Source organism: Malaclemys terrapin, chromosome 1, assembly GCF_027887155.1.
Source record: "Malaclemys terrapin pileata isolate rMalTer1 chromosome 1, rMalTer1.hap1, whole genome shotgun sequence".
NCBI classification, from domain to species: Eukaryota; Metazoa; Chordata; order Testudines; family Emydidae; genus Malaclemys; species Malaclemys terrapin.
Window position 1 is genome coordinate 46,624,065 of NC_071505.1, and position 24,917 is coordinate 46,648,981.

Genomic DNA, 24,917 nt, shown 5'->3' on the forward strand with positions numbered 1-24,917 from the left:
AAAGGCAAGGATAATGTTGGCTTCAGTGTTTGGATGGATTAGAAGCGAGTGATTTGGGTATCACGAAGGAAGAGGGAAATAACAATGGCTTCACAAGCACATCAGCGCCATCAGGATAGAAAGAAAGGGAGATTTTAGTAAGATTATGTTAAAAGAAACCACCAGATTTAGGCAGGCTGGATGTGTGGAGAGAAGGAGAAGGGAATTAGAGGGGACACCAAGATTGCAAGCCCGAGAGACAGAAAGAAAGGAGAAAGGTGGAAAAGTGAAGGTTGTAGGAGGTAAATGATTGAGCTCTGTTTTGGTAGTGTTGCGTGTGAGCTGGCAGTAGGCCCTCCAAGGCAATATGTAGGAGAGGCAGATGTGTGGGACTAGATGGAATAGGACAGAGCAAGCATTGAGATATAGACTTCTGAATCATCCATACGTAGAGGATTGTAGAAACCGGGTGAGCAGAGAAGGTAGGCAAGAGATAAGATGCAGGGGGAGAAGAGGAACATACTAAAAGAGAAACCTGCAGAGAAAGGAGGACAGGAGCTGCCAGAGGAGTCCCTGAAAGAGCAGTAAGGGAGACAGGAGGAGAACCATGAGAGAACATGGCTATGAAAGCAAAGGAAGGATAAGGTGTCAAGGGGAAAGGCGTGATCAACAGTAAAGAAGGCAGCAGAAAGGATGCAGTGAAGGCCCTGTGGCTTGGTGAGGAAGAGGTACTTTGAGCATCTGGTAAATATATTCTCAGTAGAATGGAGAGGGTGGAAGCCAGATTGGAGGGGATGCAGAAGTGAGTTAGAAGAGATGAAGTCAATGCAGCAGTTGAAAATGGACCATTTAATCTTGCCTGTTTGCAGAGCACCTAGCATGCTGTGGATGTTACCAGAAACAAGGAATAATTAGAGCTGGTCAGCAAAGGGAAGAGAAAAATTGCGAACATTTCTGCACAATTTTCTCCATGTTCTTTGACACAATTTCAAAAACTTTGAAATTTTCAGACCAGCTATACTACTGCTATTGCTAATATATAGGGCCCTACCAAATTCATGGCCATGAAAAACACATCACAGACCATGAAATCTGGTCTCCCTTGGGAAATCTGGTCTTTTGTGTACTTTTACCCTATGCTATAGGCAAGGGATCGGCAACCTTTCAGAAGTGGTGTGCCAAGTCTTCATTTATTCACTCTAATTTAAGGTTTTCCGTGCCAGTAATACATTTTAACGTTTTTAGAAGGTCTCTTTCTATAAGTCTATAATATATAACTAAACTATTATTGTATGTAAAGTAAATAAGGTTTTTAAAATGTTCAAGAAGCTTCATTTAAAATTAAATTAAAATGCAGAGCCCCCCAGACCGGTGGCCTGGACCCTGGCAGTGTGAGTGCCACTGAAATTCAGCTCGTGTGCCGCCTTCGGCACGTGTGCCATAGGTTGCCTACCCCTGCTATAGGCAGTGTTTCTCAAACTGGGGGTCCTGACCCAAAAGACCCCAAGGCTATTTTAGAGGGTTGCAGTATTGCCACCAAGTATCAGGGGGTAGCCGTGTTAGTCTGTATCTACAAAAACAACAAGGAGTCTGGTGGCACCTTAAAGACTAACAGATTTATTTGGGCATAAGCTTTATCCTCCCCTCCTTCAGTACTGTTGTCTACATCAAAAACAGCACTACTTCTCCTTCCCTCTGCATAGTCATGCATCTGAAGAAGTGAGGTTTTTACCCACGAAAGCTTATGCCCAAATAAATCTGTTAGTCTTTAAGGTGCCACCAGACTCCTTGTTAGTATTGCCACCCTTACTTCTGCGCTGCCTTCAGAGCTGGGTGCCCAGCCAGCAGCCGCCACTCTCCGGCCACCCAGCTCTGAAGGCAGCACGGAAGTAAGGGTGGTAATACCATGATGCCTTTACAACAGCCTTCTGACCCTCTTTAGCATCGGGACCCCAGTTTGAGAAACGTTGACTAAAGGGCTTTACATGTTTATATTTTACCATTTTAAAATACATATTCCTGCTTTGTTACAACCCCATGTAATTTAAGATTTAAATATCTGAAACTGTGAAATTCCAGATTTTTTAAATGCTATGACTGTGAAATTTATGAAAATGGATTGTAAATTTGGTAAGGCCATGCTAATGTGGGATGGTAGAAAGGTTACTGTGATACTCAGATGATAGATGTTCCTATTTTAATGGAATATTATGATCTGCTACCAAAATATGGTTTCTATATCCCACACCTGAATATGTATTTTGCATGGGGGTTGTCTACGTTCTGAGAACATCCTCACAGACAGAGAAAGCAATAAAGTCTTGGTTTAAGAGCTGTTATAATACATGGAGCTATTTGATAACCTATATCGGAACTTTGGAGCGGTGAGCAGACTGGTTTTGGTGGGAGTAGGGAAATGCATTCACCAGAGGAATAAGTTGATTGAACATAAGCCAGAGATGCATGACAAGGGAGCCCAGCATGATGGACTAGAAACATGCTCTCTCTGAGGTAACTGAAGGTAGACAGCCTGCCTGGTAAGCTTATAGCAAAGATCAATCCTAGACAAGAAAGATATGTGGTTAACTTTGTTTTGTCTGTAAATCTCCTTTTTACTCTGTGCTTTTACTCTACTATTTAAGTATCTTGTTTTTGAAGAAACAGCTATTGTATGTCACACTGGTCATCTGCCTTCAAAAAGAGAATCAAGCCAGTGCCCCACCCCACACCCAGAAGTGCTTGTCAAGTTAAAAAGGGCTGGGAATGCAGACACCTACCCTGGCTTTGGTCTGGAAGGACAAGGATTGCAAAATCCACCGCAGGGCAGAGGGAGTGGAAAGAGCTGAACAGGCACTCACTAACAGCCAAGTTAGAGACCAAAGTGAAATGGGTGTAGGGGAGCATAATCCTTTCACAGTCACGTTCATGGGCTGATTTTGAGAATGGAGGACACTAGGCCATGCTTGTATGCAGAGCAAATGGGAGGCAGAAGAGAGGAAAAGACTGAGGGCAAGAGTAAGTGTTAGGCGTGGTGGGTCAATAACCCCGAAGGGATGGGGTTGAGAGGACAGGTGCAGAGGAAACAAATGTGATGTCAGAGTCAGCAAAGGGTAAGAAGGAAAGGAAGAGGCGGGATCAGAGGGGAAGGAGAAGAAGGGCGGGAGTTATTACAGGGAAGCCATCACAGATCTTATAAATCTTCTGCTTGAAAAAATCAGGTAGGACCTGGGCAGATGAGGAAAGGGGCTTAAAGAATAGGAAAAGGTGAATAAGTGTGTAATTCCAGGAGGGAGAAGTAGTGCTGTTTTTGATGTAGACAACAGTACTGAAGGAGGGGAGGATAAATTTGCCGTGGAGGAAGTCTGTGTGATACTTGGAATTTACTTAGAGATGTTCAACTGCACATGTGAGAACAGCAGGTGGACTGGTTTGGGAGCAAACATTTAATCGGATGGATAGTTTGGTGTGGGAGGGGAGTCAAAGGAATCAAGGGCTGCACACAGAGTGGAATGAAAAGTTGACTCCAGACTCATCGGTCATGAGAGATGGGATGCCTCTGGGCTGCAGAGAAGTCAGAAATGTTTCTTATCGGTTCCCTTAAAATAATGTTACTGCATATTTCAAAGCAAAGATTCCACCTTTTAGCAGAAAGGAGCACATCTGCATTAACTACAAAGCATTATCTTGATTTTTACAATTTTAGAATATCTAACTCCTATCTCAGTGTTCTCTTTTGCAACTATTAGAATAAGTGGCAAGACAGATTCTTAACATTTAAATATTTGAATTAAAGGAAAAATTAAAAGCCTTGCAAAGATACTTCATTATCTGGAGAAGAACAAATATAACAGCAGTGCCTTTTCCCAAAGAATTCTTGGATTAAATCTTGTTACTTTGATTCCTACCTACTGTTTGTTGTCTCCTCATGGTCACAAAAATAAAATTAAATTAAAAATAACAGATACAAAACAAGAAAACTTCTGACAATTGCTAATAAATATTGGACCCAATAATTAACTGTGATGATATATACAATTATACTCCCACTCCATGTTATTCCTAGCTCCAAAAATGACAATACTCAGAAGATATTTCTAACAGCCGTCGGCCTGAAGGTGCAGCACTCAGTACCACACACGATCAGGGTTCGTGGTGGTTACTTTCCCAAACATGTTCTCAATCTTGCAAGTCGTTTGGGTGAAATTCACCCTTGTGCAGAAGGTTGGCACAAGGCCTCTATGTGACTGAAATCCTATTAAGCCCTCAGAACAAGTCTTGTTCTGGTCCTCTGCACTTGGGTCAATTCCACCCTCTGTGCACAGAACTGCCAATGTTTCAATGGAAGTTCCCCATATGGAGGTCATGCAGGAATAGGTCCTGGTTTAATGTCAACATGAGAGCTGGGTGGAGAATGGCAATTCCGTTTCTTGAAGAATTTTGAGATTTTGAAATTTGATTTCATTCCAATTTAGAACCACCCCCCAAAATGTTGAAATTCCCTGCAAAACAGAATTATCGTTCTCTCCCCAGCTTCACTGGGATCCTGGCTCCAGGGATCAACACAAGATCAAAAGTTGGCGAATGGAAAAAAGAAAAAAAGCTTCCCAGCTTTGAGGGCCCATCAACAGTCTGACACTACACTAGACTAGAAGCAGTTCCAAATGCAGATGAAAAGTCGATTAACAGGCTAAATAGGCAACATATCAAAGAGACAGCTTTCAGAGTAGCAGCCGTGTATCTGCAAAAAGAACAGGAGTACTTGTGGCACCTTAGAGACTAACAAATTTATTTGAGCATAAGTTTTTGTGGCTGTAGCTCATCTTAATTAATAAGCCTCTTAGAGTTGGTAGAGCAACTCCCACCTTTTCATGTTCTCTGTATGTATATATATATCTCCTTATTATATGTTCCATTCTATGCATCCGATGAAGTGGGTTGTAGCCCACGAAAGCTTATGCTCAAATAAATGTTAGTCTCTAAAGTGCCACAAGCACTCCTTATCTATTTTAGCTAATAACAAGAAATAACTTAGGGCTATAGAGCTTTTACACTCAGCCCAGCACATGGGGTGGCAAGTAGTGTGCCACTCCATGAGGAGCTCGCTAAGGGAACGGCTCTCAGAGAGGTACGATTTCTCTGAAGCATCTCTTTGCTGTGGTAATGCAGGAGTAAGAAAGATGGGTAGCATAGTGTAAAAGGCCCATTACCCTCCCCATTCCTACTGTGAACCAGGTAGTATGTGTATAGGGGGGAAACCATTACTCCTCAACCTACTCCACATCTCTCTCTGCCTCTCCCCCTACCCCCAACCCACTAAGGCCAGAAGGGACCCCTGTGGTCATCTAGCCTGACCTCCTGTAAAACACAGGCCACAGACCTTCCCCAAAATAATTCCTATTTGAACTACAGCATATGTTTTAGCAAAACATCCAACTGATTTAAAAATTGCCAGTGATGGAGAATCCACCACAGCCTTTGGGAAGCTATTCCAATGATTAATTAACCTCACTATTGCAAATGTGTACCTTATTTCCAGTGTGAATTTGTCTAGCTTTGAACTTGGGATCTTGTTATACCTATGTCTCCTAGGCAGAAGAGCCCATTATCAAATATTTGTTGCCCATGGTGGCACTTATAGACAGTGATCAAGTCACCCGTTAACCTTCTCTTTGTGAAGGTAAATAGATTGAGTTCCTTGTGCCTATCACTATCATAGGATTTGAGGGTGCGTGGATGGGGAAATCAGGCACGTAGCCCCTACTGCCCCCCACCAGGCTGGACCCAATATCTGGGTAGGTCCTGCAAAGCTGTATGGACTTTACTCCCTTCCACATCCCAGTGTGGCTATACAGAATCTTACTCTTCCTTATAGCCCTGCTACAGTCTAGCCCATGGAAAATAAATAAAGGACTGATGCTGTTGTACCTGGCTGCATTTCCTGTCTTAGTCTCTATAACTGATTCCTGTGTCAAGAAGTGCTGCATTTTGTTGTGTCCTACGGGATGTGTGGCAATTTTGCTGAAGATAAATTTATTACACAAAAAAACTAATGTCAAAAGAACATTATTAACATTGCAAATTCAAGCACTAAAAAGTTAGGAAATGCCAGAATTAAGGTTCCCTGTGCAACTTTTATTTGGCCCCCTTGTGCATACGCATTATGATAGTCTCTAATTACATGAGCACATACTAGTTTTTCCACAGGATGCCAGCTTTATTCAGTTCATGGAATGGGTGGCGCTCAATTTACGAGCAGGTCTTCAATACACCTCTACCCCGATATAACGCTGTCCTCGGGAACCAAAAAATCTTACCGCGTTATAGGTGAAACTGCGTTATATCGAACTTGCTTTGATCTGCCGGAGCGCGCAGCCCCGCCTCCCCTGGAGTGCTGCTTTACTGCGTTACATCCAAATTCGTGTTATATTGGGTTGCGTTATATCGGGGTAGAGGTGTATTTTGTTTTACCTCCTTGTTCAATATGTAGCCCTAGGCCTTAATTAGGGCAGACTATTCAAACCCTGGTCCGAGGACAGAATTATTAATTTCCTCATGGTATTCCTATAGCACTCATGACTATAGTATCCCAGTGCTTCACCAACATTGATTTAGCATCACAACACTCCAGTGAGTTGAAGGAGGGCTATAATCCCATTTTACAGATGGGAGAGCTGAGGCACAGAGAGAATAAGGTCAAAACTTACCCAGAAGTGTCCACTAATTTTGGGTGCTCAATTTGAGACATGTGGTGCCGGGTTTTCAGAGTACTTAGTATTTTATATAGTCAAAGCACAGCTCCCATTGACATCCCATTGAATCAGACCTGAATCTCAAGTCAGGCACCCAGAATATGAGGGGCACACGTTTAGTCTAGATAAGTTCATGGAAGATAAGTCCATCAATGGCTATTAGCCATGATGGGCAGGGATGGTCATAGAATCATAGAAGATTAGGGTTGGAAGAGACCTCAGGAAGTCATCTAGTCCAACCCCCTGCTCAAAGCAGGACCAACACCAACTAAATCATCCCAGCCAAGGCTTTGTCAAGCCGGGCCTTAAAACCTCTAAGGATGGAGATTCTACCACCTCCCTAGGTAACCCATTCCAGTGCTTCACCACCCTCCTAGTGAAATAGTGTTTCCTAATATCCAACCTAGACCTCCCCCACTGCAACTTGAGACCATTGCTTCTTATTCTGTCACCTGCCACCACTGAGAACAGCCTAGCTCCATCCTCTTTGGAACCCCTCTTCAGGTAGTTGAAGGCTGCTATCAAATCCCCCCTCACTCTTCTCTTCTGCACACTACATAACCCCAGTTCCCTCAGCCTCTTCTCGTACGTCATGTGCCCCAGCCCCCTAATAATTTTCGTTGCCCTCCGCTGGATTCTCTCCAATTTGTCCACCTCCCTTCTGTAGTGGGGGGACCAAAACTGGACACGATATTCCAGGTGTGGCCTCACCAGTGCCGAATAGAGGGGAATAATCACTTCCCTCGATCTGCTGGCAATGCTCCTACTAATACAGCCCAATATGCCGTTGGCGTCCCTAGCCTCTGTTTTCCAGAAGCTGGGAATGGGCGATAGGAGCTGGATCACTTGATGATTACCCGTTCTGTTCATTCCCTCTGGGATACCTGGCATTGGCCACTGTTGGAAGACAGGATACTGGGCTAGATGGACCTTAGGTCTGACCGAGTATGGCCACTCTTATGTTATGTTATATATATGTTATGCTAGTGGCCTCTTGTGAAAAGTTTTGTTTTAGTGACATGCCGCAGTCTCTTTACTCCACAAGTCCCAGTTCTCCCTCCGCACCCCAGCTCGTCACCAGATCTGTCTCCACTCTCCCCATCCCAATCCACTTGTCCTACTATCCTTGTCCAGTCTTCTTCCTCCACTCAGTGTTTCATCTGATGTTAGTGTTCCCCTCCCACCTGGCCAACTGGCTCTCAATCTCGCCTCCTCTTTCCCTCACCATGTCCCAGTCTCTCTCTCCCTGACTCTCAGTCCCATTCTCCTTTCCCAGTTTATTCCAGCTTCCCCTGCCCTCTTGCAGCTCTCAGTTCCAGTCCTCAGCCCCAGTCTCCTTGTCCAACTAGTGCCACCTCCAACTTCCAGTCACAGCGCTCTTCCCACACCCATTTGAGTACTAGCCTCGCCAGGCTCCTTGTCCCAATCTACTCCTTTCCCTTCTCCCAGTCAGGCTGTTACTCCTCCATGGTGCCTGGTTACCAGCAAGGGGACCACTGAAAGCACAGGAGAGACAGGCTCCCTGCTCTCAGTACTGGTGCCCAGCCCCAGCCTAGAGCAGCCAAATCCAGGGAAAGTCTGACTGCATCCATCTAGCCCAGAGAGAGATATAGAACATCTCTCACTTACTGTAAGGATGGTATATGCGCAGTCTGCTCAGCACTATGAGCTGTGAGAGGCTCAAGCATGCCCACTGAAGACAGAATCTCTGGAGATTTTAGCCTTCTAAACTCTAATAAGTCTCCACTGAGCATGTGTGAACTGTGATTTTTTCAGAGGCTTATAATTTGGCCAAATTTGGGAAGACTCTCACAGGAAAAGCAAAAGGCACATCCATGGCACAAAGGCCATATCCCATGCCAAATTTCAAGACCCTGCTCCACAGCATGGGGACACTAGATATTATCAAAGGAAAGGTAGCCAGAACGTTTTTTTTTTTAACATTGAAAAACCATCTTTAGCTTCGTTCTCAAAAATGGCTGAAACATTTTGGCTGAAACTTTCCAAAAAAATTCGGCCTAAGGCAGAAAACTGGCATGGAAAATTTCAGCAAAATATGAGCAACTAAAAAAGGAGCTGTCAGGCAATCTTAACAACAGATGGTGCTACCAGCCCCACCTATAAAACTCAACAACCATCCTACTGTTTTTCTTACTCTGACTCCCCGCCCGCACCCTGACCAAGCTGTTATCTCATGCACCTGTTATGTCTTGTCTTTTAGATTGTAAGCGGTTTGGGACGGGGACATTTTCTATGTCTCTGCAGCGCCTAGGACAGTGGGACCCTGAATTGGTTGGCCTTTAGTGCTACCATAATATAAATGTAAACAATACTACCACTAAAATCAGCAACTGAAAGTGACAATCCAGCATTGAAATAGCCTGCCTTTCCCAGCTTGGTCTGGGTTTGCATTGTTATTTAATGAAGCCATATTTTGTCTAGCAATGCATAATCCACCATGTATACATATGGAAGTATACCCCTCAATCCGTGAGCCTAAAATGCAAATTATTATTTGTATTGTTGTAATGCCTGTAGACCTAATCAGAATCAGGGCCCCTTTGTGTTAAGTGCTGTACAAACAGATAGGTAGAGAGGGCATCTTTTCCAAAGAGCTTTCAGTTCATGATTAACTTCATTTCTATGTACATATAGTGTAATCACAAAGTCACGTACAGACTCTTGCTACTTCGTTAACATGAATGAATATATATAATTTATTTGATTGCAGAGTTGTACTCTGAGCACTAATCCTCCTCTATTGGGACCACTTCTAACATGCCAAATGGCCGAGCAGCTTCAAATAGCTGTCTTCTTATAATCCCCCCCAAAAATAACAAAACCCCAAACAAACAATCTAACTGAGAAGTGTTTCTTCCTTTCTCCCAAATGTGCAATTTCCCTGTAAAATTACACCTGAGTCCCATAACAGGCAATATTCAGTCCTGCACCAGTGACAGTAAAGTCTTACAATCATGTAAGCTACAATATAAGAGCTTTATACCATTGGAATAAGGGAGATTTCAGCGTCCCAGCGAGATGTATAGCATTATCCTTAGTAAGTTCCAAGATACTGGACTTTAAAGTTGTGATATTTACAGGCACAAAAAAAGCTATTTTAGGTAATTTTGCAGTTTATCATGACTCCTTCCAATGCCTATAGAATTGGACTGATAGTAATGAAGAAGTCCAACTTTATGGGTGAAGAAATTTTTTAAAAACTTGCATTAAATTGTTTAAAATCTCTCTAAAATGTTTCTGGAATAGCTTTTCTGTAATATACATGATATACGCAGAATACATGAATTTCTTGTGTGGCATATTAATTTATTTGTATTGTTTATTTCTACAATGTACTAGGTGCTGCACAAACAGGGAGGCATTGTCTCTGGTCTGAAGACAAATTAAAAAGATAATCAGAAAAGAGAAGGGGGAAGGGGTATTCAGGTGATGACTGGCCATATTTTGCTAAGGACCTGTCAACACACAAAACTAAAAATAGTTAAAGTAAAATCAATTTTTAAATTGGTTTAGTTATATTGGTGTGGGCAATCTTAAATCGATTTAAACCTGGCTTGTAAAAACTAGGGCAACTCTGTGTAGGACAGACTTCTAATGTTATTTTTCTAGTTAGTTACATAGATGATCCTCTGTTGGCTCTCTTCCTGCCATTATTGGATGGCTAATTTCTTATAGTGTCACAGGAGAAGTGGGTTTTCAGGTGGGATTTGAATGCACAGAGGGTAGTGGCCTTGCAGATCAGTTCAGAAAGGGTGTTCCATGAACAAGGAACACCTCAGAGACAGGTGTGATATTTTATGAGCACGAATTTGGGATGGCTGCCTTACAGATGAGTGTACTGAGTCAGGTAAGTAATCCCAAGTGAGTGCCTACAAAATCTTTGTGTATATGTGTGTGTATTTTACACACACACAAACTGTTTCCATGCATTATTCCATGCCGTTCCTTATGCATGGAGCACTCTCTCTGAGCTAGTCCCTAACGACACTACCCTTTTTCACTCAAATCCCTCCTGCAGCCCCACTTATTCAATGATGCCTGCAAGAATCTGGAGATACAACTATTTTTAGAAAAGGAAAAGCCTTGTTTTATATGTAGTTCGGCAGCGCCAAAAGGCCCTGTCAGCAACAGCACTTTATGGTGCTAGGTAGCAGAAACAGTCCTTGCAACCTAATTTAAGAGAGAGATGGTTGAAACATGCAGAAGAATTTCAATTACTACGAGCTGGTTGAAAAACAACGTTTTTCTGCGAAACATTAAAAAAATCGCAAATACTTTGTTTAAATTTTTTGACCATCTCTGATTCAAGAGGTGAGAGGTACAAAGAATAGAAGGACAGTGGGGAAGGAAGATGAGGATAACAATGATATGATCCAATATATCAGATCTGTAGGACAAGATTCCCAGCACAAGACTTGCCAATTCAGTTGTGATGTCATTAGTTATTATCATCATTTATACGGCACTTTGCTTTCTTTGTTCCCTGTCCTGACTTCATCTCCTGGTGTTGACACTGCCTCCTCATCTGCTCTTTCCCTCTCTCTCGTACTAACTGAAAAGTCTCTGCTTGCCCAGCCTGTTCCTTCTCACAGACCCCATGTCAGCTCAAGTAAAAGGACACTGTCAAACTTCCCTCACTTGTGTGTGTGTCTGAACCACTTTGCCAGACTCAGCAAAAAAAATGTCACCAGTGCCTCAGGCACCATTGGGCTGGTGGTGGGTGTAAGAGGAAAGTGAAATTGTCACTGAAACACAATAAAAATGGAGGAGGTGCCCAGTGCCAAGAATAACTATTAGCAGAGAAAAAGCCTTCCAGCAATGCACACTGTTTTAAGAGAGACCTTAAGCCTGGGTGGGCAAACTTTTTGGCCCGAGGGCCTCATCTGAGTATGGAAATTGTATGGCAGGCCATGAAGGCTCACAAAATTGGGGTTGAGGTGCAGGAGGGGGTCAGGGCTCTGGCTGGGGGTGTGGGCTCTGGGGTGGGTCCAGAAATGAGTTCAGGGTGCAGGAACGGGCTCCAGGCTCGGGCAGGGGTTTGGGGTGTGTGGGGGGGTGGTGTTGAGGGCTCTGACTGGGGGTGCAGACTCTGGGTGAGGCTGGAGATGAGGGGTTTGGGGTGCAGGAGGGTGCTCCGGGCTGCGATCAAGGGGTTCGGAGGGCGGGAGGGGGATCAGGGCTGAGGCGGGGGTTGGGGCATGGGAGGGGCTCAGGGTGGCGCTTACCTCAAGCAGCTCCCGGAAGCAGCGGCATGTCCCCCTTCCAGCTCCTACGCTGAGGCGCAGCCAGGTGGCTCTGCATGCTGCCCTGTCCGCAGGCGCCACCCCTGCAGCTCAAATTGGCCGCAGTTCCTGGCCAATGGTAGCTGCGGGATCGGCACTTGGGGTGGGGGCAGCGCACAGAGTCCTCTGGCTGTCCCTAAATTTAGGAGCCGGAGGGGAGACATGCCACTACTTCTGGGAGCCACACGGAGAGGCTCCCAACACTGCTCCCTGGCTGGAGCGCGGGAGCGGGGCAAGCCCCAGACCCCGCTCCCCAGCAGGAGCTTGAGGGCTGGATTAAATCGGCAGGCGGGACAGATGTGGGCCATAGTTTGCTCACCCCTGCCTTAAGCCATATAAAGCCTTTGAAAAAGGAACCTCCGGTGATGTTAGCTCTTTACAAAGGGAAACCCAGGATGATGTGAAATCAGTTAACATCCGTGAAATTAGGTGCACCTCAGTGACAACAACAGAGATGAAAATCTATGTGCATTTTTCATCACTGATGTTTAAAGAATGTCCCTCCTTTCCAAATAGAAAGATTCAGATTTTGTCAAGCTGCCAACAGATACTGGAGATTAGAGAGGTTCGTGACTGCTAAGCTGATATGAAACACAAAGTTCTGTGGCCAGCCTAAGCTTGCTAGCCATTTCCATTTTCCTTATTTCCAAAGGGCCCAAGAAAAATCAGTGACTTTGTGTTCAAATCCACTTGTAAGGGACAGCAGATGAGTTTACCTAATGGAAATGATTCTCAGGGAAAGAGTCACTGTATTTGCCTTTTCTCATATGAATCTCTTTATATTACAGAACTGCTAAAAAGTACTTTGGAATGGTGCAGTACAAACTGGTTTATATATTTAGAGTAGGTATTTCTAAGGTGCATATCATACTGGTATATAAGCACTGGGATCTGGGATTATTTAAAATGTTCCATTTTAAGGACTTTAGGAAAATTACGAGGCCAGCCTTGAATGTATTTGTATCCCATGCAAAGACTTTACCTCTCTCAGGGAAAAATAAATAGAACATGGAGGAGTGCATGACTGCATATTGGAACTCAATGTCTGTCATAAATAAAGCGGTATCAGGTTACAGGTGGATACTGGACACCCTATATCTTCTATGTCTAACTCAGCAATCCCTCCCACCAGGTTCCAGCACCGTTCCCATCTTTTCCTGTTTCCTCGAGAGTTCTCTTTTGAATCTCATTTTTCTAGTTCAGACTTTAATTCTAAGATGAAGAAAACATTCTGGGATATGCAGTGGCTCTGAGGATGCTAGGTTGCAAGTATCTGAGCTGGAAATTGTGAAAACAAAGAAATGCAGAGGACCATTTATACCTTCCATCCTCAGTAATGTTGTTCCCTGCCTATTCTCAATGGTGCAGCTGGGAACTTGGCTAGATTCATAGAATCCAAGGCCAGAAGGGACCATTGTGATCATCTAGTCTGACCTCCTGTGTAACACAGGCCACAAAATAATTCCTCTTTGAACTAGAAAATATCTCTTAGAAAAACATCCAATCTTGATTTAAAAATTTCCAGTGATGGAGAATTCACCACAACCATTGGTAAATTGTTCCAAAAGTTAACTGCTCTCTGTTAAAAATGTTCATCTTATTTCCTGTTTGGATTTGTCCAGCTTCAACTTCCAGCCCTTATACCTTTATCTGCTGAAGAGCTCTTTATCAATATTTGTTTCCCATATTGGTACTTAAATGCTGTAATCAAGTCACCCCTTAGCCTTCTCTTTGTTAAACTAAATACATTGAGCTCTTTTAATCAATCACAATTTTTCCAATCCTTTAATCGTTCTTGTGGCTCTTCTCTGAACCTTCTCCAATGTATCAACACACTTCTAAATTGTGTACACCAGAACTGGACAGAGCATTCCAATATAGGTTTCACCAGTGTCAAATGCAGAGGTAAAATATCATCTCTACTCAAAATTCCCTCGTTTATGCATCCAAAGATTGCATTAGCTGTTTTAGCCACAATACTGCACTTGGAAGCTCATATTCAGCAGATGACTTTCCAAAGACTTTAAACAATTACTCAGTTTTTGGTGTCATCAGTATAACTTATTTTTTTCTTATTCTAAAGAGGGAGAGACTCATTACTGAAATCCTGCAGAAGCTCTGATGCCAATTGCAACACATATTAGCAATGTGGCATTGTTAGCTTTCCTGTGCTGCAAGCTGCTAAATTTTCTTATCTAAATTTCATTAAGAGGATATGTGATGCTATTTCAGTCAGAATTAAGGCTGAATATGAGGGTGTATATTCATATTATTTGCATAACATTATTACTGCTAACATATTATTGCTACATGATTCATGGAATCATAGAAATATACGCGGTGAAAGGGGACTTGAGAGGTCATGAAGTCCAGCCGCCTGCGCTGAGGTAGGACCAAGTAAACCTAGACCATCTCAGACAGGTGTTTGTCCAGTGTGTTCTTAAAAACCTCCAATGATGGGGGTTCCACAACCATCCTTGGAAGCCTATTCCAGAGCTCAACTATCCTTACAGTTAGAAAGTTTTCCCAATATCAAACCTAAATCTCCCTTGCTAACCTTTTAGCTAATGCAGCACAGTATGTGTACAAGAAATTACAGTGATACTGTATGTTAAGCTATATTACACATTACAGTTTTAATATTATAATGGGTGTTTTGATGCACCTGTTACTCCCTTTTATTACATCGCAAACATGATAACTGATGCATGTTCCATTTTCTATTCCTTTTTCTACGCTGATCACTAAATTTGATTCCCGCTCTTTAAGTGTGGCCATGGAGTATTCAGCATAGCTTGGATATTCATGTGCGTGCATGTGCGCAAAGGTGACCTTAAGCCACCTTTGTGATCCCCTGATTCTAAATTAGAATAGCAACATGAATTAGGGCCACCAGGGATTGTCAGGCAATAAGGGAGCTTCAGCCATTTCACCTTTTCCTTGGCCAGGGCCCTTGCACCAGTAGTCAGGAATGGGTTGCAAAAGGTGCTGCTACCCAGGTTCTAAAGCCATCCAAGGATTTGCCTACATGGCGGGGAATTCTCCCATACCCAGATCCGTAAGTCTCAGCAGTGCAAAACTGCCCCACCATTTTGGAGTTTAAGTTTCCATTCCAAGTATATTCTGAAAAATATAGCAATACACTAGCCTGCTTGGACCTTTACAGTATACTATAAAATGACTGGCTTCTTTCAACTGAGGCAAGAAAAAAGGAAATTCAAGATTATGCTCTCTGGGGCAGGGACTGTCTTTTTGTTCTGTGTTTGTGAGGCACCTCGCACAGTGGGGTCCTGGTCCATGATTAGGGCTTCTGGGCATTAAGGTAATACAAATAAATAATTAATAATAATCACGACCATTTGGGAATATTAAAGATCCTACCGCATTTTTCATAAGATTGAGGGTGTTAATTATGGTGTCCCGATCAGATTCCTACTTGATTCATGTTCTGTTTACTTAAATTAACCATCCTGCTCTTTCAAATGAACATAATATTGTTCATTTTTCTCTCCTAATCTACCGTGAAGTGTTATTGTGGGCTGTCAAAACAACTGCTGCATTGTACCCCAGAGATGGCTGCATTTCAGTGGCAGGTTAAGTGATTCCTGTCTAGAGTTTCTACATGGGTTTACATTTGTAAAATGCCTTGGGATTGCAAATGTAAGATATCATCATCTTCTCCTTTTACTGCCACTAGAGATGGAATGACTGACCAGTAAAACATGCTTCCTGGTTGTTACAATGGAGGCTGGAATTGCTAGAAAGAATCATGCTGGTTAGTGGCTAGTCAGTGGGAGAAGGCAAAATCTACATCGACCTTACAGGGAAAGTATTTAATCTCTGCACAGTACTGGGAAGGGACCTTCCTGCAGTGAGAGGGGCAGTGTGGGGTTATCTCCTACCCCTCACGGACAAGGGCATAGAAGGAGGGCTGAGGATTTGGTGCTCAACTGTATCCATCAGCCAATGTTCACGCAGTCTCCTGGTTCACACAGCATCCTCCTTTTATCTGCCACTGCTAACAGTGGTCCTGCATAGTGCTGAGGATCAGGTGAGAAAATAAGCAGCAGCATTAGCTATTAGTGCTCAGAAGCCAGGACTCTTACTGCTGTGATGTATAGTTAGAGAGGGAATGAGGGAATTATAAAAAAAATCCTTTCCACCTTTAACATTGTCCTTTCTGTGATTTTTCATTTACGAATGAGCAAGCCCTAAACAGTTTGGAGTTTTAATGGTGGGGCATTGCATGAAGAGTTACAAATACAATTTATATGCAGCATAACAGGAAATGTGAACATAAGTCCCTTTGCAGCATGCTGAAAATATATCCTATGTGTGATCCAGGAAATACAGACAACCATTTTTTTTAACCTGAAGATCTTTTCTATTATTGTCATTGTATACGATTATTTAAGGAATAATCTATCTACATGGATACTTCTAATGTGTTCATCAGGGTGCCTATTGTCAATGTCCAGTATTTTGTTGATATTCAGACTGACAGAATTTTATCAGTTAATACTTAAAGTTTCAAGACCTAATATTAGGTGACATGTCTGTTTCCTATGGTATCTAATGAGAAATTTCAAATGCTCCCCACATGCGTATAGCAGGGTACAAACATTAGCCCCTTCACCCTCCTCTGTCTGCTCTCCTTCCCACAACCACCATGTGCTACTCTACTTCTTTAAAACCAAAGGATATGTCTCCTGTTTTGTTAAAATTTATGACAGTGATTTCTCCATACTCACTTTTGGCACATGTGGATTAAATTCTACTGCTCTGTGAATAGCTTCTACTGCATTCATCTCTGCTGTACTCAGTCCTCGCCTTGAGGCAGCCTCTGGAGAAAATCTGCAAAAGCAAAGAAACAAATACATTAGGTCAGAAATGCTAGCAAGTAAAAAGCCAGAAAGAAATCTAGACCAAGGGCCAGTGTAACCAGGCTGAGACAATTTCCTATGCTCTCCAAAATTCCATAGTAAATGGAAACTCTGAATGACCTATTACATCAAGGCCAATGAAAATCCCTGCAGAAGTGGAAAGCATGTTTGCATCTAATCATGGCAGGAAGTAAGTTCAAACAGTCAATTCTTTCTACGCTGCTAACTAAATTTTCTATAGTACCTTACTTGGGGCGTTTATCAAGGCAGAAGTTTCCGAAAAATAGAAAATAATGTTAAGTAATTGTTAGCGTCTTTCTATTAAAAACATATTTGGGGAGATTTTAGGGAGGTTCCCAACCCAATGCCCCTGGGTCAGGTTGGGATTAAAGCATGGTACAGCAGCAGTAGCGGGTGGTCTACTTTCAGTTGTACCAGCGAGGGTTGGATGCCCAAACTGTGGGCAAATCATCTGCCCCAGTGAATGAAAAACCAGACCATGCAATCTCTTTCTCACCTCACACCCCACGGCTAACTCCAGAGCTGTACTTGGCAGGCAGACACCACAGGGAAAGCTGTGACAACCTTAGCCCTGCCCTCCCAAGCTGGAGTCGCTGTGTAGGGAGGAAAGATGTTGCAGTAGGTACTGGCGATCTACAGGATAAAAAGAATGAAAGAAAATTACTTAGATCTTGAAGTGCACATTCACTTAAAAGCAAACTGTCTGACGTCAGGAAAGAAAGCGACTTTCCACTCCGCTTGCTTTCCAACTTTAGGGCCACATTCCCCCCCAAGATACGTATACACAACTCCTCCAGCTTGGGATTTGTGTGCACGCATCCAAGAGCAGAATCTGGCTCTTAGGGCTTGATCCTGCAAGGTGCTGAGCGTTCTTGCGAAGGGCTGAACATTCTCAACTCCAGCTGACTTCAGGAGGAGGCGATGACACTCAGCACCACATAGGAGTGCTCAGAACCTTGGAGGGCTGTGTCCTAAGAGAAAACCGTATCAGGAATAAGCAAACATTTGTGTCTTTAAAAACACGTATACCATCTATTTCCATTGACCTGTCAGGAACCCTTACATAGTAAGTGCTAAATCTACCTGCCTAAAATCAAGTAGATGAACACTGCTATGATAGTAGTTGTCGAAGAAAATTGCTATTAGTGCAGTCATGTTATTTTACCTTTCTTGGTTCTGTTTGATACAAGGTGAAGATGACCAGCCACACAGCACCTCCCAGATGCATTTTCATTATAATACTATCCAAGAAGCCATTGCTCAGCCAGATAGTATAAATAAAAATTAAAATAAAGTAATTTAATTGAAGTCATTTTTTCCCCTTTTTAACCATTGGTGAGGTACAATATTTGATAATTAGTGAAAATTCCTCTTTATAAAAACCATATTCTAAATTTGCTGCAGGCCAAAATTTCTCCTGCTAGGACATCAGGTTTTCAGGGCATGGGACCTCACCGGTCACTGAAGAGAAATCTGCAGTTAAACGTTAGTGAGTTTACAGTAAGGAATTTTGCTGGTCAGAAGTTCTTATGGACTTACTTGTCAGAGACAGCTCTGGCTTTGAGCAGTGCAGCTGTGTAGCATATCGTTGCTGATTTTGGTAAGCTTATATCTGTGGAAAGGAAAGTACAGAATAAATAAATATTGAAACCCTTGAACATTTGCAGAAAGAGAAAATAAATGTTAGAATAATTCTTCAGGTCAGCATAATATCTAAATTAATAAATAGCGGGATATCAAAAACACCCAAGTGATTTAGGAGGACTAAGTTGTGCTTCTAAGTCAATCAGGTGCTTTTGAAAATGCCACCCAAATAAGAATTATCATATTTTTAAACCCTGAATTAATGATAATCTGATTGTGCCATGTAGTCATTAAATGATCTAATTAGCAAACACATTCAGAGTGATCTTTTTCTGATACTACAAGGATTGAATTAAATAATTCATTACGTTCATATACAAACACATATGTAACTTAGAAAAGGTAAATTCTTTCAGTAGATTAGGAAATACATCTATATCCAGAAACAGCTGGTGGGTGTCTATCTACTGTCTTATTCCCTTCCTTTCTTTTAGTAATCATGACTATGAAAGTCAAGCCAACATTTACTAATTTACTGCATTTAAATATTAACAGCAGTGTAATATGTTTTGTCGCTTGTGGAAACACTGGGCCATAATAACTGGTATGTTCTGCTCCAGTGACACAAGTCACCTATAAACCCGGCTTACACTGTTAGTTCAGTCAGGTTTATGGCTACTTTTCATCACCAGAGTAGCACAAAGATCTGGAGGGTGCAAATGAATATGGCCCAATAGCTTCCACTGTAATAAAAGCAGAAATTAATTCTACACTACGTTACCTAGCTCTCCTAGACAGATATTATAAACTGTCTTTTAAACTGTTTAGCATTTAGGCTACATTTAAGATAACAGCTCAGTGAGAAAGAAATGAAGGCCCTACTCCTGTAAACAGTTGTTGTATCACTGAAAATAATGCCTACTACCATGAATAGAGCTCATTAAAGCAATGGGACTATTCACTGTAGGAAGCACTATTCCCTGTAAAAGCATTACAATTATAGCTTATTTAAAATTTGTATACTACATATACTCCACTAAAATAAATATACTTTATATAATTACAGTGGGACTATGGTTCTAAGCAAGAATTGGGGAAGCTAGGAGGGTGGTGAAGCACTGGAATGGGCTACCTAGGGAGGTGGTGGAATCTCCTTCCTTAGAGGTTTTTAAAGTCAGGCTTGACAAAGCCCTGGCTGGGATGATTTAGTTGGGGATTGGTCCTGCTTTGAGCAGGGGGTTGGACTAGATGACCTCCTGAGGTCTCTTCCAACCCTGATCTTCTATGATTCTAAACTCTGGAGCACAGTTCTAAAAAACCTGTAACTCTTACTCATTCTATTTTTGATATACTGAATAATAAAGGACACTGGGAAGTAGCACTAAGGACCAAGTTATGTGAGGTGCTGAGAGATGCTTGAGGGGTGCTGAATGCCCTCAACTTCTACTGAGGTCAACTGGAGGGAAGGACACTTAGAGCCTCAGAGGAAACGCCTAGCACGTTGCAAGAGAGGGCTCCTAAGAGAAGAAGGTGAGTGAGAATCGATAAATCATGCCTTACTGGATACCACTCTTTACTTTACTTATTCATGATCAGTTTTCAGAGTAGCAGCTGTGTTAGTCTGTATCCGCAAAAAGAACAGGAGTACTTGTGGCACCTTAGAGACTAACAAATTTATTAGAGCATAAGCTTTCGTGGACTACAGCCCACTTCTTCGGATGCATATAGAGTGGAATAAATATTGAGGAGATATATATACACACATACAGAGAGCATGAACAGATGGGAGTTGTCTTACCAACTCTGAGAGGCCAATTAAATAAGAGAAAAAAAAAACTTTTGAAGTGATAATCAGTTTGCAACTCAAGGGAACATTGTTCTGTTAGAGCAGGATTTCATGACTTAGGTACTTTTGAAAGTCCCAACAGTTAATTCTTTACATTGTCTTTTTTAATGTATTAATGCTACAGGTACTACTCATGGAGTTAACGTTGTATGTTTCCACAAACCAGGTCCAACTATAATGTCACTAAACTATGTAATTATAGTGACTAGTAATTAAAATCAACAATATGCGTGGCAGTGTTGGAATGAGAGATATGGACATTACTATGCTATAATTGAAGCTAGCTGCAGATCCATTCATCCATCATTGCAGTAGGTGAATATATTTATGTTCTGTTCCAATGACCATATTTATGCCAGGTTGTTCTTGATATTAGGAGTTAAGAACTTTCAAGAAACAGAATTGATCTTTTTGGATCACACCAGTTTCAGCCTTTCAGCAACATAAAGTTACTCATCAAATCACAAAAGGAGCAAAAAGCAGAGTGTCTTTTAGGGAGCAGAGTTAAAAATGGAAAATTATTGTTTCAGAGTTCTGATCTACTTACAGCTTTTAATGAGTTTTGAAGTGGCAGATATAATTTTTTTTCTTTTGTGAAAAGGGTTTTTCCAAGCTCTTACAGCCATCAATCCAGCATCACAACATGGGGAATATCTGCCTATGCTAAACTCAGAAGCATCCATCAGTTGGAGCCTAATCCTGTACCACTGAAGACAGTGGGAGCTTAGCTGTTGACTTCAATGGACGCAGGATCAGGGCCTAAAAGTGTTTGACACCAGTAAACCAGGACATGAGGACTATACTAACTTGAAATCCCTAGAAATATATTTTCATAGGCAGCATGCTACTTCCCATAAAGCACGGGGGTTAAAGTAACAGGGAGTGGAAGACAGAGCTCTTCCACTTCTTCCTGGTGTGGTGAAGCAGCAAACCCAGAACTCCTTGGCTGGTGCAGTGACATCTCCCCTCTCTTTTTCAATCAACTTTAACCATTTTAATGGGACTGAAAAACAGAAGGAAGGGAGAGGCTCTCGAGGGGGGGGATGTAAAACTTCAGCAAAAAGCAATTTGAATGCAAGAAAAAGTTGCCTTCTCATTTTCATCTACCAAAGAATTAAACCTCTTGGATGTGCCAAGCAGCAAAAGAGGCCAGGACTTCAGTATGCAAAGGGAGATTTTCATACATTAGGTCCAACTAATGCGTAACCTATTGTGCTGGAACCATTAAATTACACAACACAAAAATCTCCGAAAGATAGGGTTCCAAGACGATTTTCTCATGTTAGATCATCCATTACTGTCTAGTGGTCAGCAGAAGCCATGGGATCGAAATTATGATGTGTGGTGACACTGTAGGGTAATGGCCAAGGAGCAAATATCTGAATGACTATTGTATCTTTGACGGTTGGCCCATTCTCCTACTGAAATGCTTTTCAGGAGTGGAAAATGAAGCAATACAGACAAATGTACGTGTGTGTTGTTCTGCAGATTTCTCTATGGAGGGTCATGCCTTTTTGTTGTTGTTTTATTTTGCCTGCTCTGAAGCAGACCACATTATACAAATTTGAATATTGCCCAATGGAGGCTTTAGTTCCTACTTGGGATCCTCACATTGAGATAGAAGCAGAGTAGAATTATGGCTGGTTACAAATTAAATTTAGCTTGTACTTTGGGAATCAAGTCTAAACTAGTCCTAAGAGATAACTCATCTGTCAGGAACCAAAGTTAAAGTTCTTCATAAATTAGTGTCTCCAGCTTGTAAAGCCATCTGGCAAAGCATCTCTACATACATTGTTTCCCATCCTCTTGTGACAGCAAATGGAGCTCCCGCAGTGTGCTGAAATATGCAACTGCTATCCAAGTGTCAAAACCTTGAGGATATTTTTCCCTAATAAGCTCTGACGTATGAATCCAAAGAAGGATTTCATTCTTTACTGCTCTTGTCTCTAGAAGGTACACTTAATTTATGATTATTTTCCTTGGACTAACCTTCTGTGGCATATAGCACCTCAGGTAAAGGAAGGGCTGAGAAAGTAAATTCTTAATGGTGGCTTGCTTCACAAGATGTTTCTTTTGCTATTTAACAATATTAAAGGAGCTGTGAACATAGCATTGTGTCCATATTATGATGACGCTAATGATTATTATTAACTGTATTATGGTAGAAAGAAGAATGTGCCAGGCGCTGTCATGTGATCTGTTATTCCCACCAAAATAGCAGCTACAATTGGAAATGGTAAATATGGAAAGGAAAAAATTGAATCATCTCCGTCCAAGTCATCAAGAGCCCCTAAATGTTGACACTGGGCTGCTGAAAGATGGGTGTGTTGCATAAGCAGTCACTTTAGCTGAATTTTGTGTTTATTAACAATTAATAAGTTATTCTACTTATGACCAAAAAAACCCCATGTTAGGTAAGTGCTTTACTGAACTGGGGCTATGTGCTTAACTCATGCGAGTAGTCCTAGTGAAGTTAAAGGGACCTAAGTATGTGCTTAAGTGCACTGCTGCTAGAGGGCCATAATTCTGGGTTGCATAAACAAAGAGATCATGTCAGTCAAGGGAGATGCTAGTCCCTTTCTATATGGCACTGGAAAGATTACATCTAGAGTACTGGATTCATTTATGTACACCTCAATACGAAATCGAAGATATGTCAAAAACCTGGAAGCAATTATGAGAAGAGCAACAAAAATGGTTAAGGATGGTGTTATGGTTCAGAGGTTTGCTGCACCAGTGATCCCTCTCAATCTCTCTGTGGGCGCTTCTTTACAGTAATGGGCCTATATCTGAACAACTGTCAGGGTGCAACCCCGTGCTCCTGCTTACTTTTAGATGGGATCACCAGACTACACCACCCCTTGTTTACCAACCGTCTTTACCTTGAGCATGGCCAACTACCCAATTGACTCCTGCTATTGAATTCTCTCTGGGAGTTGTGACCAGCTCCTAAAAGCAATGACAGAAAATGCCTTGCTTGGAAGAGAGTATGATTTATTTATCCATAGGAAAATCACAAGCAAAGAGAAAAGGGTTAAAGTAACTAATGCTTAAACATATCTTGTCTCATCTCAAACTTAGCCTTCTCTTGCCAATTTAAGTACATTCTGCTTAAGCCAGGCACCCTCAATGCACTGGGGCTAGACAAGACAGGCTACCCTTACAACTGTTGTATCTTGGACAGCCTGAACCCCCAGTTAGTGTTTCTCTCTTAAGCAACAGGCTGTCTTTTTTATTGCAAAGGTCCTGCCTGAAGATCTTCTAAGGTTCTGAGCAGGACTTCTGAACTTGACCAAACTATTTTTTTGCATTTCACCTACACGGGATTGGAAGTAGTCTCCCTACAGTGGATTCCTGGTATTGTCCATGTGAGCACCAGTCAACTGAATTCTGTCTACAGCCACTGTTTTGGGTAAGGATTTACCCCTTAGTCACTTTTTAGACATCATACAATAGCCACCAACTCCAGAGATTATATATATAAACATTAACGGAAATCAATGCAGATAATTCCCATGTTCTTCACAGGTGATAAAAGGGCTAGAGGGATTGATTTATGAGGAAGGACTAAATGAGCAACAGTAAACATGTGTAGCCTGACTCAGTGATGACAAAGGGGAGATGTAATCATCATGGAAAGAGAAGAATTGTTGAAGCTGTTCCAAGGGGTTAAAAGCTAGAATAATGGGATGAAATTAACCAAAGGGAAATGTAGGTTGAATATCAGGAGGAAAACATCTTGACAGAGAAGCAATTAGACTGCAATACAATCTCCCACGAGAAGTGGTAAGTGGTCATCACTTGAGTCATTTTAAGCTATACTGGACAAAGTACTAGAAAATATACTGTAGGGAACAATCCTGCACTGGCAGGAGGATGAACAAGATCATCTATCAGGGTATTTTCATTGTACATGCAGCATGCAGTAGTCCTGTTTTTCTGTTAGTCTGTTTAATACTCAGGCAGTGCAGGTTTTCTGTCACACTTGTGTGAGTAGCCTACAGTTGAACAAAACTATAAGGGGCAGATCCTGACCCTATGATAAGGTACAGTATGAATTTCAGCACAAAAGGAGAATTTTTTTAGTATGAGAGAGTGGAACTATAGCATTTGCACTGTTTGGATTTGCTCAGTTTGAACAAACTTTTCTGAGGTTCACTAGCTGATTATAAACATTTCCTATAAAGTTCATGTTTCAGTTTCAGAAACTGATAAATACTTTGATCAAGCAATTCAACTCCTTTGATTTGCAGAGTATGATTTAATAATTTCTTGAGGAAATGAACCACTCCTCCCTAGCTGAGGATAATGAAGAAGTTCTGCACAGCTAGTTTAGGTCTTTGTCCATTTCCCTGTGATTTTCTCCTGCATCTTCTTTGCAGATAGAGGAAAACAGAAATAGGCCACAGGAATCAAAGGCAAAACTGGACCAGATAGTATGAATGGACAGGCACAGCTGCTGTAGAGACCTAGTTGAGTGAGAAGCAATATTGAAATGAAGGGAGGAAATCAGTCCTTAAATAAGATTGATAGAGTCCAAGAAGAGAATTTA

The 24,917-nt window shown here is 41.9% G+C and overlaps 1 protein-coding gene across 4 annotated transcripts in view; it reads right to left on the reverse strand.

Moving 5' to 3' along the window:
* ST7 (suppression of tumorigenicity 7) overlaps positions 1-24,917 on the reverse strand; it is a 221,035-nt gene that overhangs the window by 21,750 nt on the left and 174,368 nt on the right. For all 4 annotated transcript variants that reach the window (XM_054023620.1, XM_054023610.1, XM_054023625.1 and 1 more), the window contains exons 10-11: positions 18,475-18,547; positions 16,783-16,885 (exon numbers count right to left, since the gene is read on the reverse strand). In XM_054023620.1, coding sequence (XP_053879595.1) covers positions 16,783-16,885; positions 18,475-18,547 — 176 coding nt within the window. The remainder of the gene's footprint in view (positions 1-16,782; positions 16,886-18,474; positions 18,548-24,917) is intronic.